General features: G+C 46.8%; 1 protein-coding gene across 1 annotated transcript in view; it reads right to left on the reverse strand.

Moving 5' to 3' along the window:
• The window catches only part of OSMR (oncostatin M receptor), a 55,780-nt gene that overhangs the window by 11,462 nt on the left and 26,295 nt on the right, over positions 1 to 18,023 (reverse strand). The window contains exons 3-7 of the mRNA XM_058680142.1: positions 14,651 to 14,820; positions 9,311 to 9,482; positions 8,063 to 8,338; positions 6,861 to 6,996; positions 5,689 to 5,840 (exon numbers count right to left, since the gene is read on the reverse strand). Of these exons, the coding sequence (XP_058536125.1) occupies positions 5,689 to 5,840; positions 6,861 to 6,996; positions 8,063 to 8,338; positions 9,311 to 9,482; positions 14,651 to 14,820 (906 nt within the window). The remainder of the gene's footprint in view (positions 1 to 5,688; positions 5,841 to 6,860; positions 6,997 to 8,062; positions 8,339 to 9,310; positions 9,483 to 14,650; positions 14,821 to 18,023) is intronic.

An 18,023-nucleotide genomic window follows, 5' to 3' on the forward strand; every position in this document is an offset into this window, starting at 1 on the left:
AAGGATATAATCCAAAATTACTTGACATACAACAATATAAATAGCAGGAAAATGTCACCAGTTCCCCAAGGAAGAGATAATCAACAGATTCCAACTTCCAGAGGCGTTAGACACAGGCACACATCAACACAACCGCGATGAATGCAACAAAAACATTTCCCGGCAGAGAACTAAGAATGATCGAAAAGAAGCAAGTGAAAATTTTAGAACTGAAACAGACAACACTGGAACCAAAAACTGACTTGTTGGAGCTCAGTTCAGGGAAAAATGAAGACAGTGCCTCCCATTGGGCTCTTTTTCACTGTGCAAGAGCTGTGACGCAGAGTGCTGCTTGAGAACCCTGCCGGGAAGCAGTGGCAGGTGCACTGCAGACTGGAACTGGGTGCTCCACGAGCTGGTTTCTTGCCTTGGATCTCCCTCATTACGAGAAGCCTCTGGGGCTTGGGTGAAGGAACAGTGAGTGGCAGAGATTAACCCAAGGTCACAGAATCCTGGCAAAAGAATGAAAAAGGAGGAACCCAGGGAACTGAAAGTACCAGGTAAATCCTAGAGGAGGTGACGCTTGGTGAAGTGACTACCTGACGTCATTTAGGAGAGTGGGCTCGCTTCCCTGTGTGCACACCTGGATCTGATTTCATTGGAGGAGCCAACCAAGAGACACTGCCCAGCTTCTAGAGCGGCCACTAGGTGGCACTCACGTGAAGCAAATCCAACAAGCACTGCGGAGGCCCCAGGGACCAACCTGCCCTGGGACCTGCAGCCCGAGGGCAGGCAAGTGCAGATGTCCAGACCTGTCACCTGTCAGGTGAAACAAATTACTCCAACACAACACTCAGAATGTCCAAGCTAAACTCCAAAATCATACTGAGCCAGTATGACAGCTTCATACTTGCTGGTGAAGTAGGAAAGGCAATTCCCCAACTCTTACTCAGCCAGGAGTAGAGGTCAGCCTGTCAGCAGACAGAAAAGCATACGGGAGTAAAGACTGATACACACAGCCCAAGAAGGAACTGCAGCATGGGAAGAAGTGGCTGGAATCAGGGAGCTCACCTCACATGACCCTCTGCCACCAGGCTCTTGTAACTTCTTTTCCCAGGACCACAGAGCTCAGGACAGTAGGTCCTCCCATGGACCCTGAAGGATATGAAATGGAACAAAGCCGAGTGCACTGTGACATCTGAGAGGAAGCAGCGAGAGCTGCGAGGCAGGCCTGCTCAGCTGGGGGGATTCACGGAGGCCAGGTCACAGAGACTGCGGCCAGAGGTCCCCCACAGCCTCGCTGTGCTGGCAGACTGACCCAGGTGGTACTGCTGACTCGGGGACACAGATCTAGGGGTGTCCCCTGAAGCCAACAGCCCTATTCCCCTGTCAAGTTAACAGGAAGAAAGGGGAGAGTTCTGGTCTTCCTGGTGTTCTTGGACACTGAGGCCCATGTGACAGGTTTCCTGGCCCCCTTGTTGGGGAGCCTCAGGGTTTGGGGTGACAGGTTTCCTGGCCCCCTTGTTGGGGAGCCTCAGGGTTTGGGGTGACAGGTTTCCTGGCCCCCTTGTTGGGGAGCCTCAGGGTTTGGGGTGCTGTAGCACAGAAATGGCACCTCCCCAGAGGGCATGTGCCCCACGTGGCTGAGAACAGAGCCTTAGCAACATGCCACATGCATTTGTGCCAAGCTCCAGCGCACTGCAGCTCAATGCAGAACAGGACACTGTCAGAATGGAATGCAGCTAAAAATGCTGCATGTCTCCCCACCACAAGGTAGCGGCCCAGTTTGAATGTTCAAAAGACCTTGGGGGCAGGAAAAGTAACAATGGCCTATTGTAAGCTTAATGCGAAGGTCACCTGGAATAGAAGTCAGGAAATTTCTAGATAAGAGTCAAATAAAAAGTGTTGGTCAAGACAGTACCCATGAATTAGAATGGGGTGCAACTGCTGGGAGGCCTGTGAAGGTACTGGCAATGGCATGTATCCACCCGAGACCAAGGTGACCCACAAAGCTGAGAACTTTTGGTGCAGCCCTTGGTAGCAGCAAGGCCCTGGAAGCCATTCAACTAGATGTGGTCCAGACAGTGCGTGTAAGACTAAGAAAACAAGAACTCAATAATATCACCTATGTCCAGAGCCAACCTCACCTGATTAGAGCCTCTGGCTACCAAAGGCTGCCACCGGGGGGCGCTAGACTCTAAGAGTTCTGACATAAATTGCCAAAGCAACCTCTACATGCATTCTTTTTAAACGACCACTCTGCTTCCTACTGGCCCTGAACTCCAAGCATTGCTATCCGCACAAAGAACGGCAATCTCACAGGCATCTGTATGCAGTGGAGTAACTGCAGATTGCATTAACACCAGGAGAGCAGTGTCCATCTAAAACTAGTCTGGTTCGGGTGTTAGAATAAAAAAGGCAGTTTTTTATTTCTGAGAATTCTTCCTGCAGTCATTCTGCTGAAGCAGAAAGCCTCCAGGTTGGATATAAATGACAGGTCCTGGCTGGCCAATACAAATGCCAGTCTACCACTGTTGGATTGAGGATGCATGAGGCAGGAAGTGAAGGAGGCTCACTCTCCAAGGAACAAAACTACCAGAACACCAGATTCAGAGTGATCTAGATATTCCACACCCCCTTCCCAGGGGAAAACTCAGGCTCCTGGAGCAAGAATTCTTAAGAGGAAGGCTTGGAGAAGACCAGAGCACTACCAGAAAGGGAGCTGAGCAAACAGGTGCAGTCACTGCCCGGCAAGGTTTCTCCCTGCACTGCTGCCCCTACCACACACAGCTGCTGGATTACACCAGTTTCTGGAAGCTGCCTCTCCAGGAGCCCCAGGCTCACGGTGAGACCCTGGTACATCAAGGACTGATGAGTTAGTTTCCTGGGATCTGTGGCTTCTAAGCCTCAGCTCCTCTCCTGGGCTGTGCACCTGCTTTAGGCCTGGAGCCAATGAGACTGCCTTTCCGCAATACTGCACAGTCAGTCCTCCAAGGAGAATCCAACCTCACCAGCCAAACACCAGGTGAGTTCAGTTGTACAACTTGGCTACTGGCACAAATGTGAGACACACAAATGGCCATTGGGCAGGGCTATTAGACCAGGCAGAGCCAAGACTGAAATAAGCAAAATGAAACCTCATGGAAGAAATGTGGAAAATGTAGGTGGTAACAGTCAGAAGACATAGTAACTGTTAACCAATAGCACATCCTCAAAATATATAAAACAAAAACCACAAGGTTAATGCTACCAACAAAACAGGCCATTCTAGTATTCCTTTCTCCATTACTGACAGATTATGCAACAAAATCAAGGACAAATATAAAAGAAACACAGTTAACAAGCTTGACAGCATTCACAATCCATCATGTACCGTCGAATACCCGAAAATCTGAACTTCCCCACAGCACCCAGATGACAGCCGCTTATGACCCACATATTAATTATGCATTGACAGTTGGCATGAAACCATACAATAAGCCTCAACCAATTCAGTAAATGTTCCATTTCACATATGCATTCTCATGCTACCAGAAGTGAATAACAAAAACTTCTATTGGAAAATTTAAGAAATAATTCATAGATTCTCAAATCTCAGTAGGATCATACAGGCTGGTGTTGTAGCACAGTAGGTTGAGCCACGGCAATGTTGGCATTCCAGAAGGTACCAGTTAGAGTCCAGCTCCACCTGGCGGCTCCACATCAGGTCCAGGGTTCTGCTGATGTGTCCAGAAAGGCAGCAGAAGACAGCCCAAGTGTTTGGGCCCCTGCACCCACATGGGCAATCTGAAAGAAGTTCCATGCTCCTGGCTTCTGCATGGCATTGAGAGGACCCACTGTTTGAGTTCCGGTGCCCAAGCAGTAGCCTCAGAGGAAGCTCCAGGCTCCTGACTTGGGCCTGGCTGAGCCCCTGGCTGTGGCAGTCATTTGGGGAATCAACAAGCAGATGGAAGACCAATCTCTGTCTCTCCCCCCTTCTGTAACTCTGCCTTTCAAATAAATAAATATTTTTAAAGAAAGTGTTCAACTCATGAGCGCAAACACATAATATCAGAGATGGAAAAGAGGGTGTATCACAGGTAAAGTACAAAATAAAACACACTGACAAATGATACAAGACCTTGCACAACATCAGTAAAGTTTGGAACAAAGTAATGGGTAACAACTCAAGAGGGAAACAGATACAAAAAGAAAACTTAATTCAAAAACTAAACTGGAAGAAGTCAAAAAAAGCTCAAATAAACGCAGTGGATGTACTTCCTTAAGCAAAGGGAGCAAATTATGAAAGTCAAATAATGAGAGAAACGACATCCAAGACTCAGTGACAAATATTAAACTATTAGAAGACTCCTTGCATGAATTAGGGGGTTCTGAAAAGAATGCTGAAAACTATTTTTAAAACTTGGTTGGATTTTTAAAAAGTGAAAGCTCTTTACCAAGAATTTCAAAATAATCAACACCAAGACAAACAATGAAAATTCCTAAATTAAAAAATTCTTTGGGCATCTAGCAAAAAGGTAAAGTGACTTCCAATGCGGAAAATTTAGAAAGTGCCATTACCAGTAGACACTTTTATCAGCCTTGCTTTATCCTAGAAGGAGACGGAGCCTTGACGTTCGTGGTACTTAGAGAAAGTAACTGTAGACTTTTATATCCACTCAAACTGACCTTTAAACACACACAATCAAACGTTTATGGACATTCAGAAATAGGGCATTGTTGTTCCCACAAGCGCTTTCTAAAGACTACAGCAAAGAATAAACTCCAGACAACCCACTAAAGGAGACTGACAAAATTTTTTCACTAACCCTAATGGTCAACATTAAACATATAGTTACGTACAGATCTAAAAAACTGAAAATGTTACCAAGAGGGGACAGTAATGTCTATGTGTTGTGGCAACAAAGATGTAGTACAACTAATTTTGAACGTGGAGAAACTAAAAGTTAAAAATTTCAAAAGGAAGGAAAAAAAACAGGGGAAAAGATATACTAAAATCATTTTAAACTCTTGAAGATTTTTTTAGCAGTTACTGCACACACACACACACACACACAAAAACAAGTATATGTGGGAAATTCTTAACCTTTAATAAGAAGTATTTATAAATAAGCCCACTGATTCCACTCTTAGGTATACATTTAAGAAAGACATTTGTAGATGTGTATTGGACATATAAAACTGCTCACACCAATAGCATACCCCAAAATGCAAAAACTCAACTTTATCAGAAAACCCATTGAAGAGATGCCACATGAATTACTAGTGAAATCTGGACTACAACAATACTCAACAATATGAACAAAGCTTAGCAAGTTCATATTACATAACATTTAAGTAGATGACTGATAACTTGATGTCATTTCTAGACCTTAAAACCAAACCAACATGTTTTTAGGACAGCATAGGAAATGAGACTGCACACACATCCACATGGTTGAAAGCGTTAATGACCTTGGTTGAAGCAACAAGCCAGGAGGCTGCGGGCTGTAACGGGACATAAGGTAACCCACAGTCCTAGCTGTGAGGCTGAGTAGTACACGTACTAGTGGGTGAGACACCAGGAGGAGGGCAGCAAGAACAAGAGGGTAAATCGGAACTTTCAGGCAAACGTGAATGATGCAAGGAACTACACCAGGTCGACTCCACCACGCAGTGCGTCAACGAAGAGATGTCAGGCGCCACAGAGGACCGCGACGCGAGTCTCACCTCGGTGGGACAAGTTGAAAAGCAAACTGACACTTCTATTCCTTAACTTATTTTCAGCCAAGAGTGTGAAATTATACATTTCTTGCGAGTCTCCATATATTTGCCAATGACACCAGTCTTTGTGTTGACAACGTTTCTGTCTCCCGGAAAATCTTTAAAAGTAAAACAGGACAGTAGTTAAAGGGCTTACGTTAGTATCGAAACAAGTGTGTCCTGCATCTCAGTCACGTGCAGGGGCTTGATTTACTTGAAACAGAGTTACACAGTAAGGGGGGAGGAATGAGACGGACAGACAGATCTTGCACTGCTGGTTCATTCACCAAATGGCTGCCAGCAACCAGGACTGCCATGTCAAAGCCAGGAGCTTCATCCAGGTTTCTCATGTGGGTGGCAGGGGGCATCTTCTGCTGCTTTCCTAGTTGCATTAGCAGGGAGCTGGATCGGAATTAAAGCAGCCAGGACACAGACTGGTGCCCATGCAAGATGACAGCATTGCAGGCAACACCTTGACTTGCTAGCCACAAGCCCCACTGTAGTGTTCTAATGTGTGTGACATAATGGGACTGACCCCCACCAACAAGTACCAATAGTGAAAATATTGTTTCAACCAATCTGATACACACAGTGGGATGTGTTAACAATGAATTTCCCATTCTCTTTTAGGTAAGCGACAGCATCCCTTCCTATATGTGAACAAGATACACCACTAACTATCTTTCTTACAACACAAACACAAATCCACACACGCTGGGTCGAAGGCAGGATTCACTGTGACCACTTGAACACTCACATCCCGGAGCAGCAGGCTAAGCCGCCCCTTCCAACAGCAGCATTCCATATCTCTATGCTGGGTCAAGTCCATCCACCTGGGAGACACTGGAAGAGGACCCACATACTTGTGCCCCTGCCACCTACATGGGAGACCAGAATGGACCAAGCTTCTTGATGTAGGCTGGCCAACCCTGCCTATTGCAGACATTTGGAGAGTGAACCAGAAGATGGAAGCTCTCTTGCTCTTTCTCCTACTGTTACTGTTTCCTTCAAGTAAATGTTTTATAAAACCTTACCCCATAATCTCCGACATTGTTTTAAAACATCTGTGCAACTTCTATTACGTTGGCACTTGCCTCTTAAATAAGAGTTTGTGGATAACATAGCCAGAGTTAACTTACGATTCAAACAAAATGTAGTTTTGGGAAGGCTGTTGAGACCAATCCAAGGCAGTGTCTGGTCCAGGTTCCCAAGTACAATTCAAAGTCTTAAAGTCCCGGGTTTCACAAGAAAAGTCCTTGGGTTCCTCGAGTATTTCTGTCCACACAAAGAAATAAGGACCCAATTAAGTCCTTTGCTGCAAGACAGGTGCAGGGGGAAGCTCTGTTGGAACCGGAAGCCCAGAGCAACTCTGAAAGGACCATGCAGTAGAAGCCTGCACACTCACAGCCCCAGGAAGTCACCTGCCTGGCGCCTCATCACCTTGGCCCCCTCCCTTCCCTTCCCTGGCCATTCTCAGGGATGGCATGGGGCAGGTGCTCAGGCAGTGTGTGTGGGGTTGGCAGTATCCCTTTTGACAAAAGCTGTATCCCTCCTCAGGGTTTCCGCACCTGTAGCCTCCAGAATGCCTGGGGGAGATTAGAGAGTTGGCCTCTGTGAAGTGGTTAAAGTCAACAGCCAGGTGGTGGGAGTCCCACAGAATGGCAAAGCACATGTAAGGGCCTGGAGGCCAGGCTAAGGCCACAGATGCTGCAGCACTGTCCACAGCAAGACAAGACACATGACGGCCCCATGTGCGTAAACTCAGACCCATGCAGAATATCTTAACAATATTCCTAATGACACCAAGACAGCCACTGAAACCAATAATCCACAGTTCAGAGCAGTCAGGACCTCTGTTCCCTGAACTTCTCAGGCAATTACATGCTCTTGAACCCTCCCAACATCTATCCACAGCACCATTTCACAGAGAGCGGAAAGTGGCTGGGAGAGGCAAAGTTGCCAAGACGACTCAGCCAGCCAGGGAGGGGAAAGTCAAACCTACATCTTGTATTCACATCCCTGGCGGCCTTTGGTTGTCTGACGCACAGCCCCTCTGCTCCTTCTGTCTGCTGAGGCAATGCCACCAAGACCAAGGCCAAGTACATTTCCCAGTGGACATTCCCAGGTCGTGACCTGAACTTCCTCCCCCTGTTGGATTCTAGGAATAAGATGGTCAGTGAGGACAACAGGAAATCCTGGTATCATTTCCATTCTCTTCTCTAGGCAGCTTGGAACACATACAAACAAAACAAGCCCAAGACGTGCAAGCAGCTGCTCGCTTGTGGCAGAGGAGGCCGGGCTCTCCCGCGCAGTGAGGAGGGCCGTGGACAGGTGCACTCACTTGAGACGAAGAGAACTGTGCCATCTTCTGGTGATGTACTGTTCTTCCCACAATAGAAGAGTGTCCCCCCTACCCGGATGAAAGGCAAATTAGCTAATGAGAAAGCAAAGACGTTGGCATCTAGTTGTTGTCCAAGAATCTGTGTGCCTTCCAGATAACAGGATATGTTCTTTAGGTTGATCCCGGAAATGTAACAAACAGTGACACTGGAGTTTTCTTCTATCAGCTTATCTTTGGGGAAAATCAACAGTTCATTCGGTCCTGGAGAATCCTGAGCTATAAGATTAAAAAAAAAGGCAGCTCAGTCAGGATCTCACTCAGAATTTAAGCTCAACTGCCTTCCTGCCCCTGCTAAGGAGCCCACATTCCTGCACTGATCCTACATCCTTGGGTCATTCAAAATGACCCTTCTCCCCAGTGCTCCCACTGCTGCACCAATTCCACTGCGGCTGCTGCTCCTGCTGGCAACAGCACCATTTCTGTTCTCCTGCTGACTGCAGTGAGACACGGTAAACAGGACCCACGAAGTCAAGGCCATCCCAACCTGACATATGTCCATCTCCAGACCCAACTACGGACCCCTCTTGAGCTCCCAACCAACCAGGAGCAAGCAGCACTCAAAGGGGGTCTAACCGCAAGAAGACCATTTGCTGCCCTGGTAACTTCCCCAACCAGCACGCATGCCTGGAAGAGCCAGATGGAACTGATACGTAACCTTCCTACAGTGGTGAGAATGAGCAACGCTGCCGTTATGTGCTAAACATGAAAAGCACTTTGACAATGTGGAGCTGGGTGCAAACTCAAGGGGTGGGTACCACGAGCAGCCACCATGCCTCCTGACCCACACAGAAGCACCTGTGCAGCTTGCATAGGAGAGCCAGCTGGCAGAAACTTCCTGCCGCACTGCCTCCCACGTGCTGGAGCCTAAACCCTTGATACATTTTGTCTGGGTTCTGTTTTAGCCTCTTGTCAACTTCTATTCACAAGAGAGCCAAACAACCAGTATTGGCAAAGGCTTTTCACCCATGAATCCCAGCCATGTGCAGGCCTGTGCTGTTTGAACACACGGGCTCATCTGTTATTCGACAGCAGCACACGTGGACTGACCCTAAGACCCGATGGCTAGGCAGCAACAATGCCACATTCAGATGGGTCTGGTTTACACGGCTCTCAAGCCACGCTTCTCTCATGATCTCCATTCTTTCTCCAAAATGCTGGTCACTCAAACGTCACCGGCCGAGTTCTTACCTACAACTTTCTCCCACGGACTCCAGCTGCTCCAGAGATTCGGTTTGGGGAACTTGGCATTGTCCACTCTTGCCTTTATTCTTACAAAGTGTGGTGCGCATTCCAAAGGCATCTCCGACTTCCAGTTCCAATGAAGAACCTGGTTCTGTCTCACAGTGGTTCTGTAGTTGCCCTGGAAGTGAAGGCAGTGTTTGTCCGAGTGCACCTGCTAGCAGGTCTTGGGCACGGCATCTGTCCTGATCTAACATGCTGGCATTTCCTCCTCTAGTTCAGTCAGCCTGATGGCTCCTTTATTTCTTACTCTGATCCAACAGCCCCTACACTGCGGCTCCAACCAATCTCATACAGGGGCTACACTACCTGAGCGGAGCAGTGTGTCCCAGGCCTCTGACACCCCTGTGGTTAGATCCACGTGGTGACCTGCTTTGGTGTCCCCTACTCTGGCCACGAATCCCTGGGTACACCCAGCTCCTTCCTGCAGGGTCCCTTCCTCTTCCCTCTGAACTGCTGCCATCTGCTGCTCCATGCTGCTGTCCCGGACGCTTGTGGGGACTTGCTGGTGCCTCGCAGCTTCGACTCAGCATTGACTCAGTTTCTTTGTGTCCCACACAGCCCCAGACTCTCATCCCCTTTGGGGTGCCCCCAGGACTGGAAGACGGAGACAACTGACACCTTGTACTTTCTGGGGGGAAATTGGTTGGATTCTAGGTCCATGTTAGTGAGTGGGATGGGGTGCTGCCACAGCAAAGGAGTTTCCCATGAAGGCCATACTCCACTGTGCCCTTTCCAGTTGCCAGCGTCCACTGTCCACGGCAGAGCTCAATACATCCCTGGAGAGGGCATGCTTAGGCGGCATTTCGTTGCACAGGTGATTTTATTTTTTGAAGATTTATTTATTTGAGGCCTGGCACAATTGCTCAGTGGCTAAACCTTTACCTTCCAAGTGTTGGGTTCTGATATAGGTGCCAGTACATGTCCCAGTGCTCCATTTCCCATCCAGCTCTCTGCTTGTGGCCTGGGAAAGTAGCAGAGGATGGCCCAAAGCCTTGGGACCTTGCAACCACTTAGGAGACCTGGAAGAAGCTCCTGGCTCCTGGCTTCAGATCAGCTTGGCTCTGGTTATTGAGGCCACTTGGGGAGTGAATCAATGGATGGAAGATCTTTGTCTCTCTTTCTCTCCTCTCTGTAAATTTACCTTTCCAATAAAAAAAAAAAAAAACCTTAAAAAACGGGGGTGGGGCATGGTAGCCTCGTGGTAAAAACCCTTGCTTTGCATGTGCCAGGATCCCATGTGGGCAACATTTTGTATCCTGGCTGCTCTCCCTCCCCTTCTCTCTGTAAATCTAACTTTGAAGAAAATTAATTAAAAGACTAAAGAAAAATGCAGTTAGTAACTTTTAAGTCTTAATAATAATAATAATAAAACAGGCAGTCAATTTTTAATACAGTTTAGACAGTGAGAACAAGCTGCCAAAAGAGTATTTTAACTTTCAAACACAGGCAATGCCTGGCGCAGAGAACACCTGCCAAATGCACACATTTTAAATATTTTTGAAAGTTCAAAAGGAGGGGGGACTAAGTGGTGGTGACTTCTAACACTGCCATTAAACCATAGATTAGATTTCACCTCCTGGAGCTCCCCTAACCTCAGCCACTTCCTCTCCTCCTCTCTGGCCAGCCAGACCCCACTGTGGCTTCGTACAGCCCCGCTTGCCTCTCTCCTGAGTCCCCGGTGCTTTCCTTCTCTGGCTCACTGGGCTTCAGCATGTCCAGCAGCTCCGCCCCTCCTGCTTTGCTCTCAGGACAAACAGGAGCGCTCAGGTGTCCCTCCACCTGCCCCACATGCTCAGTGCACGCGCACCACACTCCGCTTTCAGATCTCGAAGTTTCCCACCTTCCGCCACTGAGGCCACCCAGGCCCACTAAACTGCATCAGGTCCAAGGGCAAGCCTCAAGTGGCCATTCTCCCTGGGCCGCCATCACAGTACCCGCAAACGGGATAGCATTTCAACCCTGGATCGGACACCTTGGTGAGAAGAGAACCTCATCATTTGTTGGTAAAGCCACCATTTGTCCCTCTTCAGGTAGCCAGGAAATCGTATTTTCAAGTGGGCAGCACAGGAGTTGCCCAACCATTTCCCAATTGGTAGAGATCAGCAATAGCGAAAGTGTTCTGCAGTTTGCCAGAGGAGTCAGCGAACCCTGAAAAAACTCTGGACACTTCCCGATGTGCCTTCTCACCATCCACCCACCACCCCCGCTGCCTTCCCAGTCTGTCTGTCTGTCTGTCTGTCTCTCCTTTCAGGAGACCCCTCATCTCCTGGATCCGTTTCAAGAGGTGCTTCCTCCTCCTTTTCAAGTTCACTTTGCAAATAAAATTTCTCCACCTGTAACCGATTCCAGGCTTTTTATCTTCATACTAAGTTGAGGAAAGAGCTCACAGAACTTTGCCAGTAGCAGCTACTAAACCTGTCAACCCTCCACAGAGCATTCTTCTCCGCCCTCCAGCTAAAATCCCTTCCAATCCCCTTCATATTTTTGATTAAGCAGCCCTTGACTGAAATCACTCGAGTGAAGCAACTGGTAGCCACACCCGGAGCCTGTCAGCCATCTGCACACACTCTGCTCTGAGCAGAATTTGCATGCTGACCTCCTCTTTCTGACAGCACTGCTCGGCATGACCAGCCTACCCTCACGCCTTCTTAGTGCCTGCCCTGGCTCCCAGTCACACTAGCTGCTGGGTGATTAGCCACTTGATCGCACTGCTCCCAGGCACAGTTTGTACAGTTCTGTCCAAGCTCAGAATGTGCTCTGTGCTCTTGGTAGCCTGTTGCTAACGAGTGAGAGAAAGTTCGCCTGGAATTTGTTGCATCCCTTCAGCCAGTCTCTTGGTGATGAATTCCTTGCCCTCACTTGCTTTTCATTTGGCCCACAGGCATCACACTGCGGTCAGTCATGACGTGTAAGCTCTGTCACTGAGGTGACTGTCACTCCATGCCTCCCAAGCTGGAGCAGTGACTGATTCTGCCTTCCCCTGGCATTGAGAACCAGCAGCTGGGAAGGGAGGGTAGAGGCTGTTGGCCTGCGCAGGTTGCCTAAGGCCATTCTCCCTGTCTGGGCACAGGAGTGAAGACGATGCCTGGAGGGGCACTGCAGACTGCAGCTCAGGGTGGGCCAGGTGCTGTGACAAGGACGAAACCAGGGCCAAAGCAAAGTGCGCTCAGACCCAAGAAGCTCACAAAGGGGAGTCCTACAGGCCACTTCCGCTTCACCGTGAGAGGACGATACCAAACAGGACAACAGATCAATAGGGTCAAGTGCTTTCTAGAAAAACAAAGAATGGATCCCATTTGGGTTGTGGCTCCTACTGTTTGCTCTAATCTGATTACAGATCTGAACTGGCTTTTAGAAGAAATACCTTGGGGCCTGGCATGATAACCTAGTGGCCAAAATCCTTGCCTTGTAATCACCGAGAGGCCAACGGGCACCTGTTTGTGTCCTGGTTGCTCCACTTTCCATCCAGCTCCCTGCTTGTGACCTGGGAAAGTAGTAGAGGACGGCCCAAAGCCTTGGGACCCTGCACCTGTGTGGGAGACCCAAAAGAAGTTCTTGGCTTTTAGTTTCAGATCAGCTTGGCTCTGGCTGTTGTAGCAGATAAGAAAGCTTTCTCTCTGTATTTCCTTCTTTCTGTAAATCTGCCTTTCCAATAGAAAATAAATAAATCTTAAAAAAAAAAAAAAGAAAGAAGAAATACGTTGGCTTCTGGTTTATGTGATTTTTGGTAATAGTCCCAAGTAATCCTTTGGCACTATTCCTTCAGTACTTCCCTCAAATTTCTAGGACAGTTCTGAACTCTTGTTCAGTGATTTTCTGAGCCTTAATCACCTACCAGTGTATCCTTCATCAAAACTAGAAAAATCCAGAGTGGGCATGTAGCCTAGTGGTCATCAGATCCATATCCCGTTCCTGGAGTATCTAGGCTGCGTTCCTAACTCCAGCTTCCACGGAACATAGACCCCGAGAATCAGCAATGGACCGAATGGCTGGATTTCTGTCACCCATCTGGTAGTCCTGAGTTGAGTTTCAGATTCACAACTTCTGAGGCTGTACCCAGGTATTTGGTATTCCCCCAGGTATTTGGGGAATAAACTAGTAGATGTGAGTTCTCTGTGCCTGTCCCTTTGTCTGTTCCTCTGCTGCACAAATAAGTAAATCAGATAGACAATCTGCCTTAATAGCATGGTGTAGAATGGCAGCAAGACGGTAGGAATAAACAGTTTCCCTATTGCTTCAAACCAGCCCACATCAGCCCACATCAGCCCACATCAGCCCACATCAGCCCACAAGTGTTAACATGGGACTCTGTAATCGTTGAGAGACAGAGCTACGGACCTGGTATGGATTCTAAATAAATGGGCAGAGTCTAGTTAACTTAGGCCCCTTGCTCAGATCTCAAATTCAATGATGAATTTAGAAAATAACAGGATGACTTCAAATTTAGGGACTATAAGACTTTAATAAGAAACCAAACATGCAGGATTCTCATATGCAGGCTTTCCAGTGCCCTCAACCAGGCAAACTGGGGTCCCAGGCATCGCCCTGTGCCACCCTGACCTCCAGGCAAATTCTAGGGTCCCTTCAATGAGAGAACAAACCACTGTCCACGCAGAACACCAAAGTTCCCCCACCCAGGGTGGCGATGGAAGTAAACCACTAACGTCCCAATACTAGAGGGGGATACACCAGGCAAAACAGACACAATTATTTGAACAAAGGTGAGTCAAACCCTATGTCAAATAATTGCAAGTGAAAAAGTGTAAAGTTACGTGTTTTCCTGATTTTAGAAACACCCACATTTGAAGCCAGAAACAGAAAAACAGGCTCTCCAACAAGGGGAACCTGGAGAGTGTTTTGGCTAGAACAGAAAGTTTCAGTTTTCACTCTTTACATTATGGCCCAATACAGCAGGAAGTCTCATTAGAAAAATAATAAATAAAAATGTTCCCAAATTATTACATCTTCCTTAGCTGAATCTGCAGTGGAAAGACAAGACACGGAATAAAACCCCAAATGGTTTTATCCTTGTGAATTGTGTGTAGAAGCCGTCCTAGAGCGAAGACCAGAGCTAAAGAAAACAATCTATGTTTTAATACATCCCAACCTTCCTACACATCCAAGGTCATCCCCTTACCGTCTTCTGGACCCTCTTAACTAAACGCACAGAAGTGCAGTTGTTTCAAGTTGCTAGTATGTCTTTATAATGAGAATCTATACATTTCACCAAAGAAATTATGGCATCAAAAAACTTTTTCAATAGTGAGCCAAAAATAAAATACTTACCTCCCAGATGACATTGGATGTTTCAAATCTACTGATCTGTACATGAAATATCATTCTGAAGTCCTCATGAGGGAGGCTGGGCACAGTCCACTGTAAATGCAAACTCTGATGTGTAGAACTGATGGAGATATTCAGCAATCTGGGGGTGAAGGATGAATGTTCTGCCAAGGCTGAAAGGACAAGTAGGTGTGAAATCACCACTAGCAGGAGAATGACGGAGTAGACGCACATACTCAGCTGGCACCTTCACTGCCTTGCCTGAGAAGGACCCTCAGATGTGCTTTCCATAGCCGACACTCTGACAGTAACTCAACGAATTGCTAAACACGGTTCTCTATTGGATAACCTAGCTGCTCTCCAAGTTCATAGTCATGCTACCTACACAAAAAAAAAACTGCTGTGAATTTAATATTCCTAAAAATCAAAAAGCAAAGCTTCACTTTTGAAGGTCACTATCTCCCTGCTTATTAAAGGCAATATGCATGCCTTTAATCTGGGTAGGACCGTGTACATCTATTTCATTGTACTGAACTTTAAACAGCTGCAGCGGGCCTGGTGCAGTAGCCTAGCGGCTAAAGTCCTCACCTTGCATGCTCCAGATCCCATATGGGTGCCAGTTCTAATCCCAGTGGTCCTGCTTCCCATCCTGTTCCCTGCCTGTGACCTGGGAAAGCAGTTGAGGATGGCCCAAAGCCTTGAGACCCTGTGCCCACATGGGAGACCCGGTGGAAACTCCTGGCTCCTGGTTTCAGATTGACTCAACTATGGCCATTGAGGCCACTTGCGGAGTGAATCAGCAAATGCAAGATCTTCCTGTCTGTCTCTTTTCTTGGTATATCTGACTTTCCAGTAACAAATAAGTAAATAAATCTGTAGCATAAACTTACTTAACCCTTTGAATGAGAAATACGCTAGACACTCGGTGCAAAATAGATGCTTGTGTCCTAAAGCAAAGAAAGAATGTAGTTTGAGAGACATGACAAGCTCACAGGAAACAGACTTTCAGAGTATATGACAGAGTTAAAACAAACAAAAACTCTCCACGGCTGAAAACCACACATGGATTGAGGTTGCACCCAGCCAGCTGGTATCTGCTACCTCCGGCACCCAGACAGCAGCCTCTGAGCATCCACTGCCCACGGCAGGGGCCCTGGAGATCTGCAACCCACTCGTGCTAGGCTCTGAAGGCGAGAGCGCATCTCCTCCTGCAGCAAAAGCAGAAGCAACCGCTAGAGCTGAGAAACTGCCCCTCCAAGTTGCCGTGGTCCCTGTGCCCTTCGCCCACGGAGAGGTGACAGTGAGCAATAGCAAACCGAGCGCATGCACTTCCAGGGGTAGTGCCAGTGCTGCACTGGTGGTATTTCACGGGCATTGCCCACAGCAGGATGGAAGCTTTTAACATACAATGAAAACTGGGCCCGGCGGCGTGGCCTAGCGGCTAAAGTCCTCGCCTTGAATGCCCCAGGATCCCATATGGGCGCCGGTTCTAATCCCGGCAGCTCCACTTCCCATCCAGCTCCCTGCTTGTGGCCTGGGAAAGCAGTCGAGGACGGCCCAAAGCTTTGGGACCCTGCACCCGCGTGGGAGACCTGGAAGAGGTTCCTGGTTCCCAGCTTCGGATCGGCACAGTACCAGCCATTGTGGCTCACTTGCGGAGTGAATCATCGGATGGAAGATCTTCTCTGTCCTCCTCTCTGTATATCCAGCTTTCCAATAGTAATAAATAAATCTTTAACATACATGAAAACTGAGGCTCTGGGAGGCTGAACACTATAGGCAAAGCTACTTGGATGTCTCCTCAAGAGAAAAAGAAGTTCAGATATGCGAGACTAATAAAAACATCCAGATACAGAAATTAAGGCCCTACAACCCTACCAACACCTATGCTAAATTTGTCACATTTTTTCCTGAGATTCTTCACAGCTTCTTAAAAATGTACTATGTACTCCATTAAATATATGTAATATGTTTATATATACTTTAATAATACATATATTTATACATATACTTAAGTATATGTTGTCATAAAATGACATACAACTAAAATATTAATCATTATTTCTGAGTGGCAAGTTGAGAGATTTTAGTTTTCTTCACACTTTTCTGTAATATGTAAATATTCTTTAGAAACATGTTATCTACTTTAGAATCACAAAATGTTATGTCTGAAAAGGAAATACACCTTTAAGAGATCTAGGCCAGGCAAAGGAACTGAATAGACATTTGTCAAAAGAACAGATTCAAATGGCTAAGTGACATGTGAAAAGATGCTCAGGCTTCCTAGCCGTCAGGAAGACAGAAACGAAGACCACATTGAAGTTCCACCTAACTACAGTGAGGTTGGCCTATGTTCAGAACTCTACTAACACCACCTGCTGATGTGGATGTGGGGAGAAAGGCACCCTCCTTCACTGCTGGTGGGAGTGCAGGCTAGTACAACCACTATGGAAATCAGTATGGAGAATGCTTAAAGAATTGCAAATAAACCTGCCAAATGATCCAGCTATCCTGCTCCTAGGAATATAGCCAAAGGAAATGAAAACTGCATATGAGAAGGAGATCTAGAATCCTGTATTTACAGCAGGACAATCTACAATAGCAAAGGCATGGAAACAATCCAGATGCCCATCCAAAGAGGAGTGGTTAAAGAAACTGTGGTACATCTACTCCAGGGAATATTACTCAGCCATTAAAAAGAATGAAATTCAACCATTTGCAACTAGATGGTCCCAACTACAGACCATTATGCTCAGTGAAATAAGTCAATCACAAAAGGACAAATACCATATGTTCTAATATAAGGAAGCCATCGTGTGAACTGTAAGTTCAAACACCCTTTCCATATTGTTTTTTGCTGTATCCCATGTGTTTTGATGTTTCTTATTTCATTTTCATTTCTTCCAAATATTTTCTTTTCTCTTGTTTAATTCATTGCTGGCCCATGGATCACACAGTGGTATCATTTTACCCAAGAGTCTTTTGTGTTTTTTTTTTTTGTCACACATGCACTGCTTTATTCAGTGGCGCACTTTATCAACTCCATGGTGCTGTAATTTTGCTGTTGTGGTGGTGGTTGTTTTAACTGCGTATGTTGTTGACTTTGTTTTGTGGCTTCTCATTTAAGGGAATATATAGTGATGGTGTAGTACAGACTACCATATCCAGATGTGAAGACACAATGCAATATGCATCCCTACTTCCAAATTAAAAATGGACTCCCAGTGAAACTGTTGGACATATCTAGACAATGGGATGCTGGACTGTCTGACATTGTCTGCACCAGCAATGTCGGGGCACACTTAAATAACAGACTGATGGAATCAGGCCTCCTTTTAAAAGACTATACTACTGTAATAATATGGGGAAAATCAGA

The sequence above is a fragment of the Ochotona princeps genome, chromosome 23 (assembly GCF_030435755.1).
Source record: "Ochotona princeps isolate mOchPri1 chromosome 23, mOchPri1.hap1, whole genome shotgun sequence".
Lineage (NCBI taxonomy): Eukaryota > Metazoa > Chordata > Mammalia > Lagomorpha > Ochotonidae > Ochotona > Ochotona princeps.